Source organism: Panthera tigris, chromosome B2 (assembly GCF_018350195.1).
Source record: "Panthera tigris isolate Pti1 chromosome B2, P.tigris_Pti1_mat1.1, whole genome shotgun sequence".
Classification (NCBI taxonomy): domain Eukaryota; kingdom Metazoa; phylum Chordata; class Mammalia; order Carnivora; family Felidae; genus Panthera; species Panthera tigris.
The window spans coordinates 148,766,983-148,789,816 of NC_056664.1; the positions used below are offsets into that span (position 1 = coordinate 148,766,983).

A 22,834-nucleotide genomic window follows, 5' to 3' on the forward strand; every position below is an offset into this window, starting at 1 on the left:
CTGCGAGGCTCCCCAGTCTGAGTAAGCGGCCATTTGCTTCTCCCACTTATTGGATAAGCCAGACTCCTGAGTTTTCCTTGGCTCTTTCTCTGCCTCAATACATCTTGTGGCCTCTGCCCTTAAAGCACGTCCCTGGTCCCACCGGTTCACCCTCTTTCCATTCCCTGCCACCGTGACCGCCTGGGTCCCTCTTGCCAAGGCAATGGCCTGGGACTCTTTGTCTCACCTCTGCACTTACTGTGCCCTCCTACCAGCAGCCAGAGTGAGCCTTTTACAATTAAGTCATATGGCGTCGCTTCTATCTTGTGGGTTCTGTACGGGGGGGAAGAGTGTCCCCCCACGTTCATGAGCTTCTCTGGAACCAGGGTCATTGAGCCGTGATTAGTTAGGATGAGGTCATGCTGGGGTAGGGTGGGCCCCGGTGTCCTTATCAGAAGAGGAGGAAAGACACAAAGACAGTCACAGGGAGGAGAATGTCACGAGAGGACAGACTCACGGAAGTTGGCCACGTGAGGTCGGAGGCAGAGACCCGTGTGATGCATCTACGAGCCCGGGAATAACCTGAGACGACAGGAACACCAGGAGCTGGAAGAGGCAGGACGGATTTTCCACTACGGCCTTCGGAGGAACGTGGCCCTGCCCACACCTTGATTTTGGGCTTCCAGCCTGCAGACCGTGACAGGATGAATTCCCACTGTGTTCGCCACTCAAATGTATTTTTATGGACTTCATTACAGAAGCCACAGGAAACTCTTCAGGTTCCCATGTGGCTCACAATAGAATCCAGTCGAACCTGGTCTGGGGGCCCTACGTGATCTGCTCTGCTTTCCGGCCTCGTGCACGTCCGGCCTTCCCTCCCTGTGCACCTGTCCCAGCCCCAGGCTGCAGTGGGAGGCTGGCTCCCCTTTACCTAACCGGGCTCCACTCTGCTGAGCGCCTCCCGATGTCCCTCATCACATCACCTCCCCCGGAAGCGGGCACTTCCACCCGAGAAAGAGCGACTTTGCCCCTCAGTTACACCAGCATCCGTCCTGACCCCGTCCTCGAGTGAGTGCATAGACACGTCTAATTTGCTGACCTGACAATTTCCTGGTGTGACGAGAATTGTTCAGGGCCATTTTCCTGCTTGGGACCTGTTGGGGTCACCGATGGAAGCCTCACGGATCCGGTTCAGGGGCAGGAAATACTTGCTGGGACAGCAGAAATCGAGGTTGTCTTCTCTAAAACCGCCGTGGGACAGAGGTCATGGAGGGAGGTCGGCGAGGGACAGGTGGCGGGAAAGACCTTCAAATGCTGGCACCTGGGGCTCCTCACGTATTTGGAGCGTTGAATCAGATCCGTGGCCCCTAGCGTGTTGGAAATGTTCCCAAATCTGCTTTTCTTCAAGGGCATCACCGCCCAGGATTTTGTGGATGGCCCCCAGGGCTCGCCGAGTGGGTGAGCAGATCCCAGCATGCGTGCTTGGCTGTCCAGAGATCCCCCATGGGCCTCACGGTCATAGCTTAATTCTCCACTTGGGTCTCTGAGCACCTGCGGGGGGATAGCTGGACAGAGAGTGGAAGGAGAGAATCCCTCTGTAATGAGGAATGGTTCGTACTACAGGAGACCATCCCGAGGGGAAACACAGATGCAGGTCTGTTCCACGCTTTGCCTTTGAACTCCCCGATAAAGCCTGGCCCTTCCAAAGCGGCTGGTAGGGAGGCCTTCCGTTGTTTTGTTCTGTTTCTGTGAGGAAGTTGGGGGAAAGGGCAAAGGAGCACCTCGCTGGGAGGCAGGGTTTTGTTCTACACCGAACGAGGCGCGGGGCGTCGGGAAGGTGCCTGGCCACACTTACGGAGAGGGCCGGGGGGAGCCACAGGGTGGCCTGGTGAGCACGTGTCAGCACCTTCCAGGGACAGGATGCCCCTCTGCCAGCGTGTGAGGGCGACGGTGGCCACCCTGCCCGCCAGGGGGCGCTGTGTAAGCGCTGTGGCCTGGGCTCCTGCCGGGGCTCCGGCAGCGGCAAAGCGGGGAGCACGCGGGGTCCCACCCACTTGGCTTTCTCGCTCACCGGGCAGTCTGTCCTCATCCGCGCCCTGCAGGCTGATAAGCCCTGTGGGAGGGAGGGACGGGATGGGAGGGATGGGAAATGGCCCGACCGCCAGATTACCTTCCAGCTGTGTGATCTGCCCACATTCTCACCCCCACATGGGAGGGGACAGATCGTTGCAGGTGCCAGCCGGCGTGAAGGAGAGGACAGAAGGCTCCGGGACGCATTGAAAGGGCACCTGACGCAGGCAGGTCACTGCCTGCGGAGAGCAGGCTGGTTTTACAAGGAAGAAGTGACATCTAAGCTGAACTTTGAGTGCTGAGATAGTCAGCCAGGCAGAGGAGGAGGACGGGTATTTTCATAAAGCCAGCAATGACCACAAAGTCACAGAGATGTAAGAGACAGGGATGTTGATATGTTGATACTTGGGGGGGGGGGTGGTCAGGTGAGGTGGGACAAGTTATGGGGAGCCCCGCACCCCAGGTGGGGGCACTGGGGTTTTATCCTGAAGAGAACGGCCATTACTGGTGAAGGGACAGGGACAGTACCGTGTCAGCCTTGCACTTCAAGGGACTGTTGATGGGGTCATCCGCCAACAGAGACCACAGGGAGAGAAGGGGTTTGGAAGAGTTCCAGAAAGCAAAATGGACAGGGCTGGTGACTGATGGGGGGTGACAGGTGGGGTGACGGCAGTGTCGGGGAGGAGCCTGTGGCCGGTGACTCTGCGTGGGAGGGGGACCAGAGCACCAGGGTGGTCCCTGGCAGGGGCCAGACCTCGGGATGCCCGCCTGCCTGCGGGTGGCCGAGGAGGAGGGGGAGCCTCCGAGGGGCTCCAGGCCACCTGGGCGGGGGTTCAGGGCCACTGGAGGCTGGCGGGGGGGGGAGAGCAAGGGGTGCCGTTCACAGTGAGGGAGTGGCCCAGGCTGGAGGTACCAGTGGCCAAGGTGTGTGTGCTCCTGGGGCCTCAGTGCGCCACGGTGTGGAGTTTCCCTAGGCTGGTTGGCTAAATGTGGGTGGAACTATTATCTTTGTGTTGTTTTACGGCATCCCAGGGGCAACGGAATCCTGCGACGTCAGATGACGCGAACCACGGTAATAACAGTATCTAATGAATATTTGCAATGAACGAATAAATAATGAGTGAATATTTAGTCCCAGAAATTCTTTAGAAGTTGTCTCCAACTTTAAAAAACGCACTTCACATGCCATGAACTAATTAAGTGAGCACGAAGCGTCAAGGACCCAGAAATAATCTGCTTTAGAAGCAATGCTTGGTTACGGGGCGCCTGGGGGCTCGGCCGGTTGAGCGTCTGGCTTTTGATTTCAGCTCAGGTCATGATCTTAGGGTCCTGGGATGGAACCCCCATCGGGCTCTGCACTGGGTGTGGAGCCTGCTTGGGATTCTCTCTCTCTCGCTGCCCCTTCCCCGCACACTCTCTCTCTCTCTAAAATAATATTAAATAAATAAATAAACAAAAATAAAAGAAATGCTCAGTTAGACTCATATATCAACCACAGAGTCAAACCACAAGGGAGATTTTATTTATTTAATTTTGTCTGTTTATTTTTGGGAGAGAGAGAGAGAGAGAGAGAGAGACAGAGCACGAGCAGGGGAGGGGCAGAGAGAGGGGGAGACACAGAATCGGAAGCAGGCCCCGGGCTCTGAGCTGTCAGCACAGAGACGGACACGGGGCTCGAACCCAGGTACTGCGAGATCATGACCTGAGCCGAGGTCGGTGGCTTAGCCTACCGAGCCCCCCAAGCGCCCCGTTACAGGGGGAACCTTTAAAACTGCTCGTACCCGGGCTCCACCCCGGACTGCCCGAAGTCAGGCCCCTGCGCTGGGCCCTGGGCACCTGAGAAGGACTTAGTGCCTTTGGGTCAGAGGTCAGGAAAGACCAAGCCGGATGCCCACGAGTCAGGAGGTCGCGAAATGAGGTCACGCACGTGGAAGGCTTGCGGGGGGTCAAGCGCTCGGTAGTGCTGATCCTGAGGCTGGGGGCCTGCCCTGCCACTCACGGGACACCCGTGCTGCATGGTGCTCTCCCACTGCGCTGGGTTCCGGGGGTGCCTGGTGGGGGTCTGGAAGCCAGCAGACTCGGGAGAGTGAGGCGCCTGCCTGGTCACCTCACCAGAGCACGCGTGCACGGAGACTCCTGGTTTAGCTGGGGTGAGGCGACTGGGACACACTCCGTGACGAGGCCCACATCGCATATATTTTATGCCGACGTTGGAAAGAGAAGGCCAGGCCTCGTGGGTCTGTGAGCTGGAGAGGAAGTGATTCAGCAAGGCAGCGGTGAGCGCCCAGGGACGCAGGGCTTGGGGACATTAGCACACTGTGGGCCAGGGTCGGGGGGCGGGGGGGGACAAACGGTCACGTGGTCGGGAAGGGGGCGCAGGGGCTTCTGGGAGGACTCGAGTTGGGGCCAGTGGCCAGAAGTGGGCCTGGAAGAGGCCCCGGAGGAAGGAGACTCTCTGGGTTTGATTTCGACGTGAGGGGGCGCCTGGGTGGCGCAGTCGGTTAAGCGTCCGACTTCAGCCAGGTCACGATCTCGCGGTCCGTGAGTTCGAGCCCCGCGTCAGGCTCTGGGCTGATGGCTCGGAGCCTGGAGCCTGTTTCCGGTTCTGTGTCTCCCTCTCTCTCTGCCCCTCCCCCGTTCATGCTCTGTCTCTCTCTGTCCCAAAAATAAATTAAAAACGCTGAAAAAAAAAAAAAATTTGATTTCGACGTGAGGCCAGAAGTGGTGAAGTCCGTTGGTATTTCTTCTCTGGCTCGGTCACTTGCTGACCAGTGAAATGGCTTGTGTGCTGTGACTCCCTGAATAACCCAGGTTGGAGTGGACCCCGATCCAGCCCCCTTCGGGGGTAGGGTAGGATCTCCGAAGGCCCTGGGCCCTGGCTCTGGAGGAGAAGGCTCTAGGCTCCCGCAGCAGAAAGTGACCCAGCCGTCCCCGAAGCCCGTGCCCTGGGCGTGCTGGCTCCCTGAGCCACCTGTGCACAGGACCCCATTCGGACTGCAGGCCCTCTGCTCTGTCAAGGGTCGCGGCGATCAAACCGCCATAAAACACACGCGGAGGTCCGTCAGACCGGGTCTGCCGTGCCTGCCCCCGGTCTCCACTGGGGGACCCGCATGAACACCCACCCCTTTACATTTTAGGACCTGGAAAATGATTCTCTGTGAAAACACTGACAAGGCCCCTTTTATCAAGTAGTGATGATTATATAATGTCTTTTTTTTTTTTTTTTTTTTTTAATTGCCTTGGCTGCCAGGACGCTTGGGCTCATTTTTGTAAATTGCAGGAACTCCCTACCGGCTGCAAGCCTAGATTTTTTAAGACATTTACTTTCTCTTTATTAGGTGCTTTTAACTTTCCTATTTCTACCTTTGCCATTTTATTTTAGATTTATCTCTGGTTTCAGGAAGGTTTTTAATCATACATTGTGACATATATACATTCATACGTTCTATAGTTGTTGAACCTCACCCCCTTCAGTTACTCTGAGCGAGCAGTAAAATTAGGTATTTGTTGCTGAGCCCTGGGAGTCGGGCCAAGCGATTTATGGTTGTTGGATCAGATCAGTCGAGGTTTGTAATAACGCCACGGAGTCTAGGGTCGCACGGGCAGGGCTGTCTTTTAACCTCAGTCCGGGGAGGAGGCGGGGACACCCCGTTGTACACGGAGTTTCACAACAACACCTTGTCCGGATTCCGGGAAGCGGGGAGATCTTCACCGTACAAATGGAAGACTGAGAGCGAGACTCAATCACTTCCCTTCTGCTACAATCCAGGCTTCCCGCTGGCACGGGCGAGGCAGGAAGTGCTCGTCTGACCGAGGCCACTGGCCACCCATCCTTCACCCGCCGGCCAGGCCCCACAGCTGGGCGCAGGGGCAAGCTCACCAACTCTTCTCATCAGACAGTTCGGAGCGGGGAGAGAGAAGAGAAGGCGGTGATGGTGTAGGAGGCGATGTTCGGGGAGACCCGATGTCCAGCCAGGTGGCTCGTTTGGCGGACGGGAGAGTGCCGCTTGCCCAGAGCCTCCGGGAGCACCGGCCGGCCGCCCCGGACCACAGCCCGTGTCCGCGGCAGCGCTGACCTGTGGGCCTCTGTCACTGCATCAACAATGGCAAACGAGGTCAGGGCCCGTGGGACCCCTCAGCCTCTTTCAAGGCCAGCGAGAACCCTGCTGTGGGGGCGCCGGGGGACACGGTGCCCTCAGCCCTTACTGAGAGAGCTTTTGCTCCCCGCATTGGGACCAGGCTGGCCTTGGGGCCCCAAGTTACAGACCAGGCCCCTCAGCCCACGCTCCCCTCATCTTCGAGTGCCCAATGGATCAGGAAGGGGCTGGCACCCCGAGCGACAGAGCAGAGCATCCAGCCTTTGCTGTTTAAGCCAGACACTCGACAGCAAGCTGCCCAATGTCACCAATCACCAAGGGCACCTCCCCGGCCTTCGAAAATAATAATTAAAAAATAAGTAAAATAAAACGAGACAAAATAAGATAAAGTAACATAAAATATCAGGCCTGCCTGCATCCCCCCTGTGTCTGGGCTTTGCTGTGGGGTGCCAGTTTGGACAGGTGCCTCTCCAGGTCTCTCCAGGGCTTTGCACAAACTTCGGCTCTGCTCTCAGCCTGGGGTGGGGTGGGGGGGTGCTTTCCTGTCGACCTTTGGCCCAGGGCACGCTTCTCAGTGTCATCTATGTCTCAGCAGACGCCCGGTGGGGTCAGGACGGTGTGGCCCGTTTTTTTCCAGGATAATCTTCCAGGGCGCCTCTGGAAGGTAGGAGGGATTCCTAAGCGAGTTGGGGTGTCTCCCTCTCAGAGGCCCTGAGCCGAGAGAGAAACCGAAGATCAGTTCCACACCGGCCTGTCTTACCTGATTTGCATCCAGGAACGCCACACGGTTTATTTACGGAAGCCCCAGCCTCCAAGGTGGAGGGGACCGTGCCTGTCATGAGCTGGGTGCGTTGGTGTGGAGGGGCCGGAAGATTCTCAAGGTCGCAGAGGCGTGCGAGCAAAGGTCTGGAACAAGATGTCCTGGAGAGGAGCCTGGCGGTCTCCTTGGGACAGGACTCAACTCGCCTCATTGAGATGGGGAGCCATGGAAGGGTTTTCAACAGAGGTTTGACCTGCTGGGGCTCCGCTGAAGGTCTGGAAGAGTGCCAGGCTGCAACGGAGGCTGGGGCCTGGGTGGGGGGTGCCAGTTTGTGGGGAAGTGGGAGGGGCTTCACGGGAAGTGGAGGGAGAAGCCTGGGCAAAGAGCAGGTGCCTTGGGGTGAAGGGGGCAAGGGTGACAAACCCCAGGACACCGTCAGAGGGGCCAGAGGGCTCTGAGAGCCGTGGAAAAGGGAGAGGCTCAGCAGGGAGCAGAGGCCAGCGTTAGCAGCTTGTTAAAGACGACGAGGGTGGGAATAGAGGGAATAGGCCGTTGGTGGATGCGGGTTCTGATCGGAAGGTGCGTGTGTAACAGCTGTCTTACGCATTCTAGTCTACGGCGGGCTCACTCACTTGGTGACTGGTGTGTGTGTGCTCTACTGAGTATTTAGAGTAAAAGTGTTTGCACAGAAGATAAGTCCATGATGTAGTTGCGTTTATTTAGAAACTCATCGTCTATAAGCTTCAAGAGACGTAAACTCTTGCCTGGCTTTGTCACTCACCGACTCCGGGAGGGAGTCGGCGGGCTTGCCTGGGCATCAGTTTACCCATTTGTAAAACGACGCTGTTGGACTCCCTACGTCCACATCCTTCCAATTCTCACGAACGACCACAACAGCGAGTACGACAGAAGCAAGTACAGTGGTTTGTTGTATCTAAGCAAGTTCCCGTTGGCTGATGATACACCGGACTTTCTTCCTTTGTGAGATGAATGGATCCCTTCACGTTCCCTCTCGATCTCTGCGAGCGACAGGGTGGATGGAACGCTTATTAGAATCGAAAAAAAATCACACAAAACCATGTGACGGTGTGATGTCTTCAGGACGGCTCAGTGTCGCTGTCGTAGTTGAGAAGAATCGGTTATAAAGTCTGAGGCACTTCAGATGGAGCTCTCCTGGGGACGCGGGGCTCCCGGGCCTGGTGCGCGTCCCTTTCACATGGCTGTCTCCGTTTCCTCCCCCTCTGCTGGCTTTGCCTGCTCCGCAGCGGCTGGCCTGGCCACCTTCTTGGCCTCCAGATACTCCACGGTCCCGTAGGCCAGCATGGCCAGACTCAGGACCCCCAGCAGGATGTAGAGTTTGACGTTGACACACAAAAATGTGCTGTATCCAAAGGCGATGACGAAGCCTAGCGATTCCCATAGGCGGTAGTTCGCAAAGGCAGCCTCCTTGTTCTTCTCAAACAGAACGCCGTAAAGAGCTGCGGGGGAGACACGGGCATGAACACGTTGCTTCAAAACCTCAAACGATTGCTTTCAGCTATTGCTGAAAACGGTGGCTTTCCTGCTGCCCAATTTTCTCAACAAAATCAGGAATTTTCGCTTCGTACCAAAACCGGAATTATTTCACGATGGGGACTTTGCCAAGTCAGGCGACACATCGCTGGCAGTGAGGAAGCATCGTACGTAAAGGAAACACAGAATTCACGCGACGTTAGCACTGGTGGGAACTCGGGTCAAGCCGTCACTCGGTGGGTGACTACGTGGGAAAGGAAAAGGTGAGCTTGGAGGCCTGACCTGTGTGCCACACGAGGCACGACCACTCCCTGGGGTCCCAAGCAAAGACGAACGCCGTGAGGCTCCTCTCCAGGATATCCAGAACCGTCTCCACGGTTCCCTGCCTTATCTCTCGTCAGCTCCAGACCTGTTTCCTCCTCTCTTGTCTTACCTGCTCCGTGTTACCCCACACTGCCGCTACGGCCATCTTTCTACAGGGTAAACGTGTCATATCCCTCCCACACCGGTGCCTTCAGTGGCCCCGCCTGGCTTTGGGGTAGAACAAATATCTCATCAGGGGGGCAGATGCCGCTGTCACCTGGCCTTGTCCCAGCCCAGCACCACCTGTCGCTGTGGAGCGTGCCCCTCACTCCGGCCCCACTGCCAGGCTTCTATGCCTCGTGCCCTTGCACGTGGCCGGCCAGCGGCGGCACGCCTCTGATTTTTCGGTCAAGTTCCCCACGAGGCCATCCTGCCCAGCGTCCCATCCTCATCACAGTAATTCCAGCGCTCTCAAAGTGTCAGTAAAAGTACTCGTGGAATGGCCAAGTGGACCCGTGGATGGACGGCGACTTCATGAAGCGAGTAGGGAACCAACAGGTAAAACACCGAGCCCACGTCCCACGGGGTTGCTGCGCCATGTCAGAGACCCGATGCGCTCGCTCGGAGGATAAATAGTAACACAAGGAAACGTGGGGGGGGGGGCGATTCCAGGACAAGAGCTGCCTCTTCCTCTTCGTTCCTTCTGGTTATTGCCCAGAAGTCCCCCACCCCGGGTGGGAGTGGAGGTAACACAGGACGTGTAACCAGAGTAGAAAGCGTGAGACAGTAAGTAGACCAACGCGTCAAGTGTAGTCCTGTAGCTCGGGCAGGATGAACGGACTGCCCTCTGCCCCCAGCCTCAGTGGGGCCAGACGTGATCTGCGCCTGTTATTCCTGGGGACGGCGGGAGTCTGGGAAGTCGTGGGGACTTTCCTGGGACCGTCCTTCCCTTCCTGCACGGCGGGCAGCTGTGCACGGTGGGAGAGAGAGCACACACGGAACTCTCACACACCTCCCTTCCCCGGCTCCCCTCCTTCCCTTGCCCTTTGCCCTGTTCCCTCTCCCTACATTCTGCAGGGGAGGGATGGAGGGAAGAGAGGCCCCCCAGCACCGCGGGGAAGGTCGGGGGCCAGCAGCAAGGTTTCCTGTGGCCCTGCCTGTGAACATCAACACCCAGAAGGTTTTTCTTGGCATCTGGTTACTCGGCTGTCCACCCATCACAGGAGGGACTCAGGAGGGCAAGGCCACCGGCACGATACAACGTGAGAGGCACATTATGAACAACATACGTGTGTTTGGGACAACGGGAGGCTGTTTGGAAGGCTCAGAGGAGGTGCCCTTGTGGTCCAGGTCTGCGAGGCGTCCATCTCAGTACAAGTTCACCCACAAAGAGAGTCTGATAACAAGACCTGGGAGTTAGCAGTTCCTCAGGGTATTTTGAAGATTTCTCATCTTCCTATGGATGGTCGACAGATTCAGGAAATGTGCCCAACGTCACTCATCCTTAGGCAAATGCAAATCAAAACCGGGATGAGGTATCATCTCACGCCTGTCGGAATGACTAAAACCAACAACACAAGAAAGCACAGGTGTTGGCGAGGATGTGGAGAGAAAGGGACCTTTGTGCGCTGTTGGCGGGAAAGCAAGCTGGTGGGGCCTCTATGGACAACAGTGTGAGGTTCCTCAGAAGTTAAAAATAGAACTACCTCGGGGCGCCTGAGTGGCTCAGCGGGTTAAATGTCCGACTCTTGGTTTCGGCTCAGGTTATGATCTCACGGTTCATGATATCAAGCCCCAACATCGGGCACAGAGCCTGCTGGATTCTCTCTCTCCCTCTCTCTCTGCCCCTTCCCCGCTCGCTCTCTCTCGCTCCCTCTCTCAAAAATAAGTAAACATTAAAAAAAGATAGAACTACCCTATGATTTAGCAATTGCACTGCTTGGTATTTACTCGAAGGGTATAAAAATACCGATTCAAAGGGATACAAGCACCCCGACGTTTATGGCAGGATCATGCACAAGAGCCAGATGACGGAAGCAGCCCAAATGTCCACTGACTGACAAACGGATAAGGAAGATGTGGCATGTATACAATGGAATATCAATCAGTCATAAAAGGACGAAGTCTTGCCATTTACCACGACACGGATGGAACTAGGGTGTATTACGCTAAGCGAAATAAGTCAGTCACAGGAAGACAAATACCATAGGACTTCGCTTGTAGGTGGAATTTGAGAGACAAAACACACAATCATAAGGAAAAAAGAGAGAGGAAAACCGAGAAACAGACTCTTACCTACAGAGAACACACTGATGGTCCCCAGACGGGAGGTGGGGGGTGGGGGGAGTAGGAAGGAAATCCAAGTCTGAGACACCAGGGCTGTGAGTGGCAGGTGTTTCCATGTTCCATGGCCAACAGGTATGGTGGCCCCCTTAGTAGGTACAGCGCCAGAGCAAACACACCCCAATTTCATGAATATTCTAGTGACACGGCCACTCTGACTTTAAGCTAATGCGTTTGTCTGGAGGTTGGAATCTTTAGATTTCAAGATTAAATTTGAGTCTGGCAGGTCCAGGCTGACCGCCTATCAAGGTTCTTCTCATCCTCAGTGACTGATGTGATGAGAAAAGCACTTTATTCTGGGGGCTTCCTCCCCCAGAGCCATAACTCCAGCCTAATCATGGGAAACATCTGATAACCCCAAATGAGAGATAGGCTACCAAATGCCTGACCGGTATTCTTCCGAATTGTCAAGGTCATGAACAACAAGGAACAATGAGAAACTTTCACAGATCAGACAAAGGAGATGTGGCAACTCAACGCGATAGGTGCCCTGGATGGGACCCTGGGTGGGGGCCTGGGTGGGGGCCCGGGGTGGGGGCCTGGGTCAGGCCACGGGAGGACCCTGGATGACTCTGGATGGGACCCTGGTTGGGGGCCCTGGGTGTGGCCTCTGGGTGGGACCCTGGAACACACAAACTAGAGAAAACCAAATAAAGTCTAAAGTTTAGTTGACTCATGTACCAACATTACTTTCTTAGTTTTGACAAGTGTTACCACGATTTTGTAAGATTAGCGTTAGGGGAAACTAAGTCAACGGTATACTGGAACTCTCCAGACTGTCTTTGCAACTTCTCTGTGAGCTCAAATGATTCCAAAATAAAAAGGTTACTTAAAAAGAAAAGGAGCCTTTCTGCCAGCCCCATCCCGCCCCAGGAAGGCGCTGGTGGGTGGGCGCGGGCAGAGGCTGACTCCTGTCCTCGCATGAGGCGAGAATGGGTCCTCGGGCCGTCTTGTTTGCTTGGAAAAGACAGGTTAAGTGAACTGGGCACATAAGAGCTCACGTTTTCTGTGTTCATCAACCCAGAACAGCCCTTTGGGCGGCTAGCAGGGCGAGGGAGTATTTTTAGCCCAGACGTTCTGAATCTCAAATGCAGCGCACTGGTGTGTGAGGGTTGCTATAGCAACGGCACCTGTCTTTCCTGAACCGTCAGGGCGAATGAACAGACGGGAACAAGTGGCCCAGATCGAAGGTTCTGCGGGAGCCTCTGGAGCCCCGGGGGATGTCCAGCATCGGGCTGCACAGCCCCGCTCCCGGAGGGAGGCCGGGTGGGCCAGGCATCTGGTTTATTCTGCGTCAGTGTTTGAATTGGGAAGCGACGGCGAGAACACAGAACCGCATGCTGCCTCACGGATCGGGAAAGGACGGGCTCGCCTCACGTATCGTCTCAAACGAGAGACACACGTCCAGGGACAAGATGAGAAATCCAACTCGCTCTTTCAAAACACAAGAGAGAGCTGCTCTTGGCGGGGGCCGTGGCGGCAAAAGCTGGCCAAACTTCCAGCCTTCATACACACAAAGACCGCGGGGACGCTCCGTGCTGCCCGGCCGTGAGTTCCAGGCCAGCCTGGTGGAGTCAGCCTGCAGGGGACTCGGGGAGTGAACCATCGCTCCCCGCTGAGGCCCCTGCGAGCTCAGACTCCAAAAGAAAGTCTTAAATCATGAAAAGAACAATTTTCCCCCGCAACCAGTCTCTCCTTGAAAAAAAAAAAATAAGTTTGTGCCTGTGCAAGAAGACGGAAATAGCTCATTTTAACTCAAGGCAGTCCTTCCTCCGGCCATCCACCCGGCCGGAACGTCCTGCTCACCCGCGAGACCTCGCCTGACGTGGTCTGAACAATCTGGACGAGGCTCGGCCTCAGTCTCCCGCGTCCGAGGCCGGGAAAGGAGGGCGAGAGCCGCGATTCCCGTGTCTCGGGGGGGAAAGAAAGCCAAGCATTTTTTGCCCCAGTCGCCTGAAACAGCTGGAGGCTTACCGTAAGGAGTGTCACGCGGCATGCGGCCCCTCCCCCGGTCCCTCGCCTGACCTTTAACGTGCAGACACGAAGAAAGTCCCGAGGGGTCAGAGACGCCCGCAAGCTGGCAGTAACACGCCCGCAGTCGCCCACCCCTGCGTGCGGGTTCGCTGGGTGACGTGACCTGTCCCTGGTTTACACCTCGGGACCGCCAAGAACGCTAACGCCAGTGTCTGTGCGTCCTTCCTTCACCGGCGCCATGGGGACAGTAGACAGGCCGTGAAGCCCGAAGCCCTTAAACGCAGCAGGGTCCGCTCTGTCCGAAGACGTTTTTCCGCTGCCCTGTGAGCTGACAAGCACACGGGTCGTAAGGAAGGGGCCACCGCGGGGCCCGGAGGCCGTGAGGGCCGAGGTCGTGGCCGCAGGGGCAGCAGCCGGCCTCCCGCCCTCGAGGAGTCGGGGGATGGGCCCGACTGAATTTCTAGCCCCCTGCTGTTTCCCAGGTCAGGGCTGGGTGGTCGCATCTCTAGGGGAAGCGGCTCTCTTCCTGGCCAGTCCTGGGCCCCTGACACCCCTCCCCATCCCAGGCTGTAGATGGGTCTGTGGGAAACTCGGCTGTCATTTTCACCCACTCCCCAAATCTAAGCCCGCGGTCGCGTGGCTTCCACCCCTGCCGCCCACGCCCCTGCTTCCCGCTCCCGGCCCGGCGGTGCCTCCCAGGCCCCTCGGCTCTGGCTCATCCCATCACCGCCGACAGCTGACACGGGAGCCCCCCTGACGCCCCAATCGCTCGGCTCCGGCTGACTCCCACATCAGGCCTCCCTGGGGGCTGGTCGAGCCCCCTGCTCAGATCTCCACGGGGCCTCCCTGGCCACCTGCTGGGCTCCAGCCACTCACTGTGCAGCCGGACCCGCTCCCGCTGCCCCTGTCACCTGCAAGGTGACCTTCGCTTCCCTCCCACGGGGGGTCCTCCTGCTCAGCGGGAGTGAGACCCTCCGTGCACAGCCTCCCGCCCGGAAGCCTTACGACCAACGGCCCAGCACGGCGCGCCCCTGAAGTCAGGGCCAGGCCCTTGGACCCCTGTGCCACGATGGTCCCCTCCTCTGCTGTGTGTCTCTCGCCACCCATCCCTGTGGGGCCTCGCATCCTACAGACACCCATCACCCTCAGCCCGACCTCTGGTGGCCTCTGTCTCAGGCTGCACCCTGTGTGACCTGGCAAGTGCCGTGTCACTGCCTCCTGGCCTGTGTGTGTGGGTGGCCAAGCCTCGGGGACACCAGCTGGCTCTGCACTCGCTCCCGGCCGACTCCAGAGATGGTCTAAAGGAACGGCCGGGGCTCTGGGCGGCAGCTCCAGGCCTGGGTCCCAGTCCTAACTCTGCCCTCGGGGCCCGGCCCTTGCATGTGACCTTGCCTTTCTGCTTTGCCCCCCCCCCCACCGGCTCCCCGAGTGTGGGTGACAGTGAGCCTGCCTGTGGGCTCTGTCCCTGAGTGCCTTCCCAGCATCTAGCATGCAGTATAGCTCACTAAAGCGGCCTGTCCTGGCTGTCCCCGCTGTCCCCTGCTGTCCCCGTTGTCCCTCACTGTCTCCTGTGGTCCCCGCTGTCCCCTGTTGTCTCTGCTGTCTCCTGCTGTCCCCCACTGTCCCCGCTGTCCCCGTTGTCCCCACTGTCCCCTGCTGTCCTCGCTGTCCCCCACTGTCCCTGCTGTCCCCCACTGTCCCCTGTTGTCTCTGCTGTCCTCTGCTGTCCTCGCTGTCCCCCACTATCCCCTCTGTCCCCATTGTCCCTGCTGTTCCTGCTGTCCCTTGCTGTCCCCTGCTGTGCCCACTGTCCCCCACTATCCCTGCTGTCCCCCACTATCCCCTGCTGTCCCCACTGTCCCCCGCTGTCCCGCTGTCCCCGTTGTCCCTGTTGTCCCTTGCTGTCCCCACTGTCCCTGGCCAGCTCTCTGTGAGAACTCTGCTAACTCCTCTCCTCGTGGTGACAAGTCCTCCTGTGGATCTTTATTCCGACTTCCTTCCTGTGGTTCCCAAAGGGCGGCTGTCCTCCTCGGAGCCAGGGGGACACCTCTGTGCTCCTGTCCCCCTGTTCCTCGTCCTCATGCCCTCATTCAGCCGCCTTCCCCTCTGCTGGCCCTTCCCTCACTCTTCCCCTGACTCGGATCTAGACGCATCCTCGGGAGTGTGGACCTTACACAGAAGCACCTGTCAGTGCTGAGAGCCCCCACCCGCGTCCTCTCTGTGTCTGTGCCCCCCGCCGTGTGTCTGCCCTTCCCCCCCATCCTGGGACGCCGCTCCCGAGGCCACAGGCCCTGCCCGCCCGCTGGCCCGGCGGCTCCCGCACGCTGTGCATTCTGTCCGGAAGCTTGGCCTCCTCACCTTCCCTCCCCTCCTGCTCTGCGCAGCCACGGCCGCCTCCTCCGTGCAGCTCTGTGCTGTCTTTCCCGAGTTAACACCGCAGACGTCCGTCCCTCCGTAACCTGACGGGGCCGGCCTCGTCCTTCCCGGGGTGAGCGCTTTCTGCTGAGCGAAGCTGGACCCTCCCCGGGCAGCCTGGCCCCCGTCGGCCCCCAGCCTCCCCACTCCACCACCCGGCATCCTGGCCCAGCTGTCCCCTCGGCGTGTCCCATCCTCCGTGGCCACCACACCTGTGTCCCCCAAATTCATAGGTTGACCCCTAACCCCGAGGTGACGGTGTCAGGAGGTGGGGCCTCTGGGGGGCGATTCGGTCACGAGGCGACTCCTCGTGAGCTGGACCTGTGTCCTTATGAGGGGTCTCCAGAGAGCCCCCCTGTCTCTTCCGCCACGTGAGGACACAGCTCTCTGAACCAGGAAGCGGCCTCCGCTGTCTTGGTCTCAGACTGGCAGGCACAAGACTGCGAGGGGTGGACGTCTGCTGCTCACGAGCCCCCAGTCTGCTCTGTGGCATACCTCTCGAGCTGCTCCGGCCTCCCCCTGCCTCCCGAGCTCCCCTGGCCTCCCTGGCCTCCCCTGGCCTCCCCCTGCCTCCCCCTGCCTCCCGAGCTCCCCTGGCCTCCCCCGGCCTCCCCCTGCCTCCCCCTGCCTCCCGAGCTCCCCTGGCCTCCCCTGGCCTCCCCCTGCCTCCCGAGCTCCCCTGGCCTCCCCCACCCCCCTGGCCCCCCAGGCCTCCCCCTGCCTCTCAAGCTCCCCACCCCGCTGACACCGCAGCTCTATCTGGGGACAATCAGCCGGGGCCTGGCTCAGGCGTGACCTCCAGATGCAGCCCCCACTGATCGCCTCCCCACCCCCGACTCCGTTCTCCCAGAAAGCAGAACCCGCAGTCCCAGTGCCCTTGCTTGGAGGCTGTCACGGTAACCTGCCAGCTCGTCCACCGCGGGTATCACACAGCCATCTCCCCATCTGGACCGAGGCCGCCTTGAAGGCCTCTCCAGCCTCCTGGGCCCGGCACCGGGCACGCTCCTCAAGCAGAAAGCCGGGGAGGGACCACCACTCTTAGAAGGGAAGGGAGCTGTACCCTTGGGTGATTCTCGTCTTTTGCACCTCGGGTCTGAACCGACGCTCAGAGGAAGTCCCTCAAGTCCACGGAAAGAACCTGGAGCGGGCCTCCCACTACCCCCCCGCCGGGCACGTCATCTCCCCAGGTGGCCCCGGCCGTGGGGTCCTCTGCCACCGTCTGCCCCCCACGGCCGGGCCAGGCGGGAGACGCGGGGGCACTCACCGTTGTTCTGCGTCTGCCAGACGGCGTCGGACACGCCCCAGAGGCCAGAAAACACGAAGAACACGGCCAGCTGGCGGGGGTGAGGCTCCCACAGCAGGAGGGCGATTATGCAGCACAGGTGGGTCACCGCCCCTGTGGATGCAGAGGGGAAACCGCCGGGAGTGAGGGCTCCGAGTGGTTCCGGAGTCTCCCTTTGCCGCACTGTGTAAACGTTTCCTGGGAATGCCCCAAACCCACGTCCTCGCGTGGATTCTGACACCGGCCGGGCCGGCTGGCCCGCGTGTGTGCCCTCCAGAGTCCAACTGCCACGTGCCCAGCAGGGTGACCCCTCTGCTCACCGCAGGCCTCCCCTGCGTCAGGCACCGTGCGGGGTGTGTGCCCTGCGCCTGGCAGGGGGGGCCTCTGTGCCCCGGCCGAGGAGACCCCGAAGTGAGGAAGGAGCTGCCCCGAGTGGTGACGGCCTGGGGACGGCACCGCCCTCCCGAGCGGGCAGGGGTGAGAACGGAGGGGCGGCCGGAGCTTCCAGGCTCACTCCTCCTGGCTTTACCCCAGCGGGCCCTGAGTTCTGGGCCACGGTTTGTGCACACACCCTGAGGCGTCTGTCTCGACGAGGCGGTGACATGCCTCGTGACAGTCCAGAACCTGCTGTCGCATTGGAGACGGGTGCATCCGCGCTGGCTGTGCGGCCCGGGGGGAGCCACCACACTTCTCTGTTCCTGCGTTTCCTCATCTGCAGAGCGGGCAGTGCCCCCCCCCCCACGGGGCGCTTGCCAGGATGACCTGGGAACCTATGCGGGTTACTCCCACCAGGGGCTGACAAACATTTACTGTTTCCCCTTCTGGCTGTGTCCCCGCTGCCCCAGACGCCTCAGACCCTAAGTGGGTGGCCAGGTGACCGTTGACGCCCGTAGTTCTCGTTATTCGCGCCGACCGCCGTGTGTTTCCTCTCTCCTCCCTTCCCAAGAGGGACAGAGGCGGATGCGTCTTTGTGCACCGCGTGAGGACGGGTCGCCTCCTTCAGGGAGCCTCCCCGTGGTGCCCCTGCACCATCGCTGAGCGGAACACGCCCTTCACCCCGCCGGCCACCATTCCCGCCCGCGTCTGGGAAGCGTGTCCACGTACCTAGCGTGTAGAGGGCGGCTCTGCCCGTCTTCTGGGAGAGCCTTCCGTACAGCACAGAGCACAGCGAGTTGGTGGCCGAGAAGCAGATCATCACGTAACCAACAAACCGGATCCCCAGGGCGCAGGTGACGTAGGACTGCAGGACGAAGCACAGGGGACGTGAGCGGGCGGCTCGCGGGGGTTACAGCGTGACGGCCGCCAGGCGGGACCGGCCTGGAGCCTCGTGCTCGAGCCGGGTAGGAAGTAACAGGGACACACATCTGGACGGGGCTCCCCCCACGCAGCCTTTGCCTCACGTTGTGTGTTCTCACGGACCACGGAGGCGCCGCTTTGGGCCGATCCTCGCGGATTCGGTCGTTTCTGCACGACGGCTGGAGGAAGGCGTGGGGAGCCGTGAACGGGCAGAGCCCCCGGCATTCTTGGGGCGGCGAAGCCGCTCTGTGTGCTACCTTAGTGTCTTACCCCCGTGTCCTTGCGTGTCTGCCCCAACCCACGGCGTCCAGCGCCGGGACGGCCCCCGACGGGGCGGTGACGGGATGTCATTGTTGGCTCTGGCGCAGGAGGTGGATGATGGGGAGGCTGCGTGGGGAGGGGGCAGGGGGACTCGGGAGCCTACACCGCCTGTGGTTTTGTGCGAACCTACGACAGCCCTGGAAGCAAACACCAGATGGAGAAGAAGTGAAGAGAACGCAGCGCATCTCAGCGGAGGCGAGAACAGGAGTGCTCCCGCACGAGGCCGTGAGGTCCCAGCGGCCGCGCCCCCGGCCCCGGTGCTGCCACCGCCGACGCCCTCACGCCCGCACCCACCACTCTGGTCCCCGCGCACAGCTGGGACAGACACACAGACACAGGCTGCTGCTTCGGACGGCACAGGCGGAGGAAGAAGGCTGGAGGTCAGCGGCAAGGCCCGTGGGAGGGGCCCTGACCAAAGGCCAAGGGACGGTTCTGTCATCTGTGTGAACTCTCTGGACCCCACCGCCCTCCGTCAGGGCGTCCCGGGAGCAGGGTGGCAGAGAGGACCCGGGACGCACAAACCCCGCCTGGAACATACACAGCCTAAAAGATACTGTGGTTTACCTGGAATTCGGATTTAACCTGGGAGGGGGCTTGTGGCGGGCACGAATTCGGAGAAAATTCCGGATTCCGGACAAGGAAGGGCAATCCTCGGGGAGCACCCTTGGCACTGGCTCCCCAGCCCCTCGGCGCCCCAGCTCCCACCCAACCCTTTCTGGAAGAGGGGGTCTCCAATGTCCACCGCCCCTGTTTGAGGCAGCCTTTCCGTGGCCCCGGGAGGCTCCTCAGGACCCGACACCAAGTGGCAGGGAGCTAGAGAGACAGCAGCTTGGTGAGCGTGCCACGAGGGAGCGAGCTGGCTGGTGGCCGAGCCTTCCCGCTGGGCCCGCCCCAGGGCACGGGCCTCCCTCTGCTGGCCTGCCCCACGGAGGCCTGCCCTGCGCACAGAAGGGGGCGGGCAGTGCGTGGGTCAGGCATCTAGGGCAGGACAGGGTGACAGGCCCGAGAGCCACATCCATCTCCGGATTGAGACGCATCATTTGAAAACTGGCCCGAGGGGGACTTCCAGGTGTTATTCGTGGATTTTATGTTTTTCCCTACTTTTGACTCTAAACTACGGGCAGTGTCGGTGCAGGCGAGCATCCCGCAGGTGTTCTGTGCGATGGTTCGCGCATGACCGGGGCCCCCTTCCCCCCTGAAGGCACATCTCGAGGGACACATGGTCTCCGGAGGTAAGGCCCGGCCCTGGGGAGGCGGGAGCGACCTAGACCACGAACACAGCTCTCCTCAGGCCGCGAAGGACCTGGTGTCCCCCACCCCCCCACCCCGGGAGCCCCGGCCCCCGCCCGGCCCCGGGGCAGGCGGCCCTGAGACCCACGAGCGCAGGTGAGGCCGCACAGGGGCCCCGCGCGCCGCGCTGTCTCGTACCCGGGTGTAGTCGCCCGCGAGGAAGGCCTGCTCGAACCCGCTGTACATGGGCAGCAGCACCAGGAGACGCAGGCGCTTGTCTCCAAGGAGCCTGAAGGTCGACAGCAGGGTGGACCAGAAAGGCGGCCCCTCGTCTCCTTCGCGTTTCCTCTGCGCATCTTTGATGGGTTCCAGAAACACGGCCACGAGCAGGACGGCCAGGACGCCGCTCCCTGGAGGGAAGACAGAGGGCGCGAGGCCGAGGTCCGGGACCTGCCTGCTACTCACCCCCCATCTGCCCCCTCCTCTCCTTTGGGGCATCCATTCGGGGCCAGCAACACAAACTCCTCGGCGCCCTTCCCGAGCGACCACTCCCCGGTCCTGACCCTCAAGGAACTCCCACTGACGGCCAGTCTCCCTTCTCGGGATGGCGAGTCGCGGCGGTTCTGGTTTGCTGAGTTTCGTGTCTATTCCGGCATCTTTACCCGGAAGCCCTGGGGGGCGAGCTAGGTGCGTGAGAGTGGCGCCTCCTGAATGCGATGGGATAGCGCGTGTTTGTAGAGTCAGGTGGCAGTAAGGTGCCCTAAGGAGGCAGATCCCCCAAGGGGACCGGCCGAGGGGAAGGACGGAGCAGAGCTGCGCACCTGAGGGCTTTGGGTGAGGGAGGGCACCGAGGGGCGCCGTTGCAGGTGGGGTGCTGTGCCCGGGGCCGCGGAAGCCCGGGACCCGGGCGGAGGGACTGCGTGGGGGGCGCCCCCTTCGCGGTGGGTGCGAGTGCGCTAACTGTGCAAACGGGTTTTGTTCAAGACAACTCTTCATCCCCACCCCCCGCCGTGGGGGACACCATGCGCCTTCGTGATGCCCCAGTGGTGACCGGACCTCCGTCTGCACCACGAACCCACCTCGATACCCGGATCGAGGGCTACAGCTCACTGGCTCTTGTTCACACGGACACCTCTTTCCTTCCTGGTGGTGTGGGGTCCGCGCATACCCGGTTTTCTCCTCCCTGGCTCAGTGCTAAACTCGGTGCTCTGCGAGCCACAGAGGGACTCGGGAGCCGGGAGGCTTTTTCCGTTTCTCTGAGGGGCCGCCGGGGATTTGTAGCCCGATGGCTGAGGCCCGGCAGCCTTGAAGGGGACTCGAGTTATTTCTTTCTCTGTACTTGGTCTCAGCGTCCGCCTGCACGGTGCGCCGGCCCGGTGCTGGGGGAGCGCCCGGTTCATGACCCGCCCCCTTCCACGTTGTCGGCAGAGATGCCGGACCCGTCCCCACACGCCCCGCACACCCCGGAGGTGCCGATCTACTTCTAAGCCTGATTTCTGTCATTCAGCCGCTTTCCCCTGGGCCGAACACAATCCTCTCTCCCCAGGTCGGGGTAACTCCGCATTCTGACGACACTTTCCGACACACGGCGCACGGAAGTCTGCTGAACTGCCGTCCGAGGTCGTGGGCGGTCACTACCTGTCCCCTGGAGACCCGGTGAGTGCCACCAGTCAGAGCCACGTGCAGGGGGCCTCTGGGCATCTCAGCTGTGAAGCGGTTTCCAGAGCGGTCCACGCGGTCCTCGCACAGGTAAGGCGGGTGTGCAGCCACGTGGAGGAGGTGTGCCATCAGCTCCCCACTGACTGGGGCCACGGCCTCCGCCGTGGGCAGGCGCGTGAACCCATCCGGACACATGACTCCCAGGATGAGAGCCGCGGGGCAGCCCTGCGGCTGGGTCGTGGTATGGAAGCCACGTGTTTACTAGGAAAAATCACACACGGTCCAGGGCCGCCCGTGACCCAGAACCTTCTCAAGGGGCGTGAACGTGCGTGTGTCGCACGTCTAGTGTACTGGAGGGAATGGCTCCGAAAGGAATTTCCTCGTGAGGACAGAGCTCAGGGATGACGGGAAAACACTCTGGGGAGGCGGAGTTCTTTCCTTTGGTCCGTTCTTCTCCATTTCGGTTTGCTTTGTGTGTGCGCGTGTGTGTTTCTACGGTAACACGGCCTTGCTCACAGGAAGGAGACCCATGAAACCCTGCGTGAGGCCAGGGTACGAATAATCAGAGACGATTTCTTCATGGGACACGTGCACAGTGCCCGTTTGACACGACCGTCTGGACTGCCACTCCCTCGGGCCCCTGGATGCCGCGGGCACGAGTTCTGGGTAACGTCGGGCCTGGGGCAGCAGCCAGAGACCTGCGGGAGGGGACTGAGGGCCGCGTGCTGAGCAGGGGAACCTCACACGGGGGCTGAGGATGCAAAAAACGCATTTTCCACGGCCTGTGCTGTTCCTTGGGACCAGGGCAATGCAGGCCGCGGGCCAGTTCCTGCTCCTGGCTGCTTTTGTATGTAAAGTCTTATTAGAAAACAGCCTCGGGGCGCCTGGGTGGCTCAGTCGGTTAAGCGTCCGACTTCGGCTCAGGTCATGATCTCCCTGTTCATGGGTTCGAGCCCCATGTCGGGCTCTGTGCTGACGGCTCGGAGCCTGGAGCCTGCTTCGGATTCTGTGTCTCCCTCTCTCTCTGCCCCTTTCCTGCTCACACTCTGTCTCTCTCTCTCAAGAAATGAATAAACATTAAAAAAAAAAAAGAAAAGAAAACAGCCTCGCTCTTCATTTACATGTTACCTATGGCCTCTCTTCCCGCCAAAAACATCACTGAATAGTTGCAGTGGAAACCACTCGGTCCTCAAGCCTAGAATATTTAGTGTCCGGCCGGTGGGGGAAAAGCTGGAGCACTGCTGTTTCGCAGACGGGGGGACAAACACGCAGTTCGGGGTCCGCAGAAGCTTTAGTTTTTGTGGTTAAACGCTCGCTGCCCTTTACTCTTCACTCTTCCCGCGGATTGGGGCGGGGGTGGGGGGGTCTCACAAGGGCCGGCTTCTCTGCCCACGAGTTTTCTGTATTTCCAAAGGACGCTAATGCTGGAGTCTGTCCAGGAAAGGAGTCTACACCTGTCCAGACCGTCTAGCACAGCATCAAGGTTTTTCACGGTGGGTCACGGCTCGTCCCACAACTGTCTCCGGCTCCTCTGTCCCCTCCAGGGCCTTGTCCGCCGGCCACACCAGCGCCTCTGTGCTTCTCTGCCTGTAG

General features: G+C 60.0%; 1 protein-coding gene across 3 annotated transcripts in view; it reads right to left on the reverse strand.

Annotated features, from left to right (window-relative positions):
• Window positions 1-7,610: 7,610 nt before the first annotated feature.
• The window catches only part of UNC93A (unc-93 homolog A), a 40,928-nt gene continuing 25,704 nt past the window's right edge, over window positions 7,611-22,834 (reverse strand). For all 3 annotated transcript variants that reach the window (XM_042987538.1, XM_042987537.1, XM_042987536.1), the window contains 4 exons: window positions 19,781-19,992; window positions 17,840-17,975; window positions 16,718-16,849; window positions 7,611-8,384 (listed from right to left, as the gene is read on the reverse strand). In XM_042987538.1, the coding sequence (XP_042843472.1) occupies window positions 8,119-8,384; window positions 16,718-16,849; window positions 17,840-17,975; window positions 19,781-19,992 (746 nt within the window). In that variant the 3' untranslated portion in view covers window positions 7,611-8,118. The remainder of the gene's footprint in view (window positions 8,385-16,717; window positions 16,850-17,839; window positions 17,976-19,780; window positions 19,993-22,834) is intronic.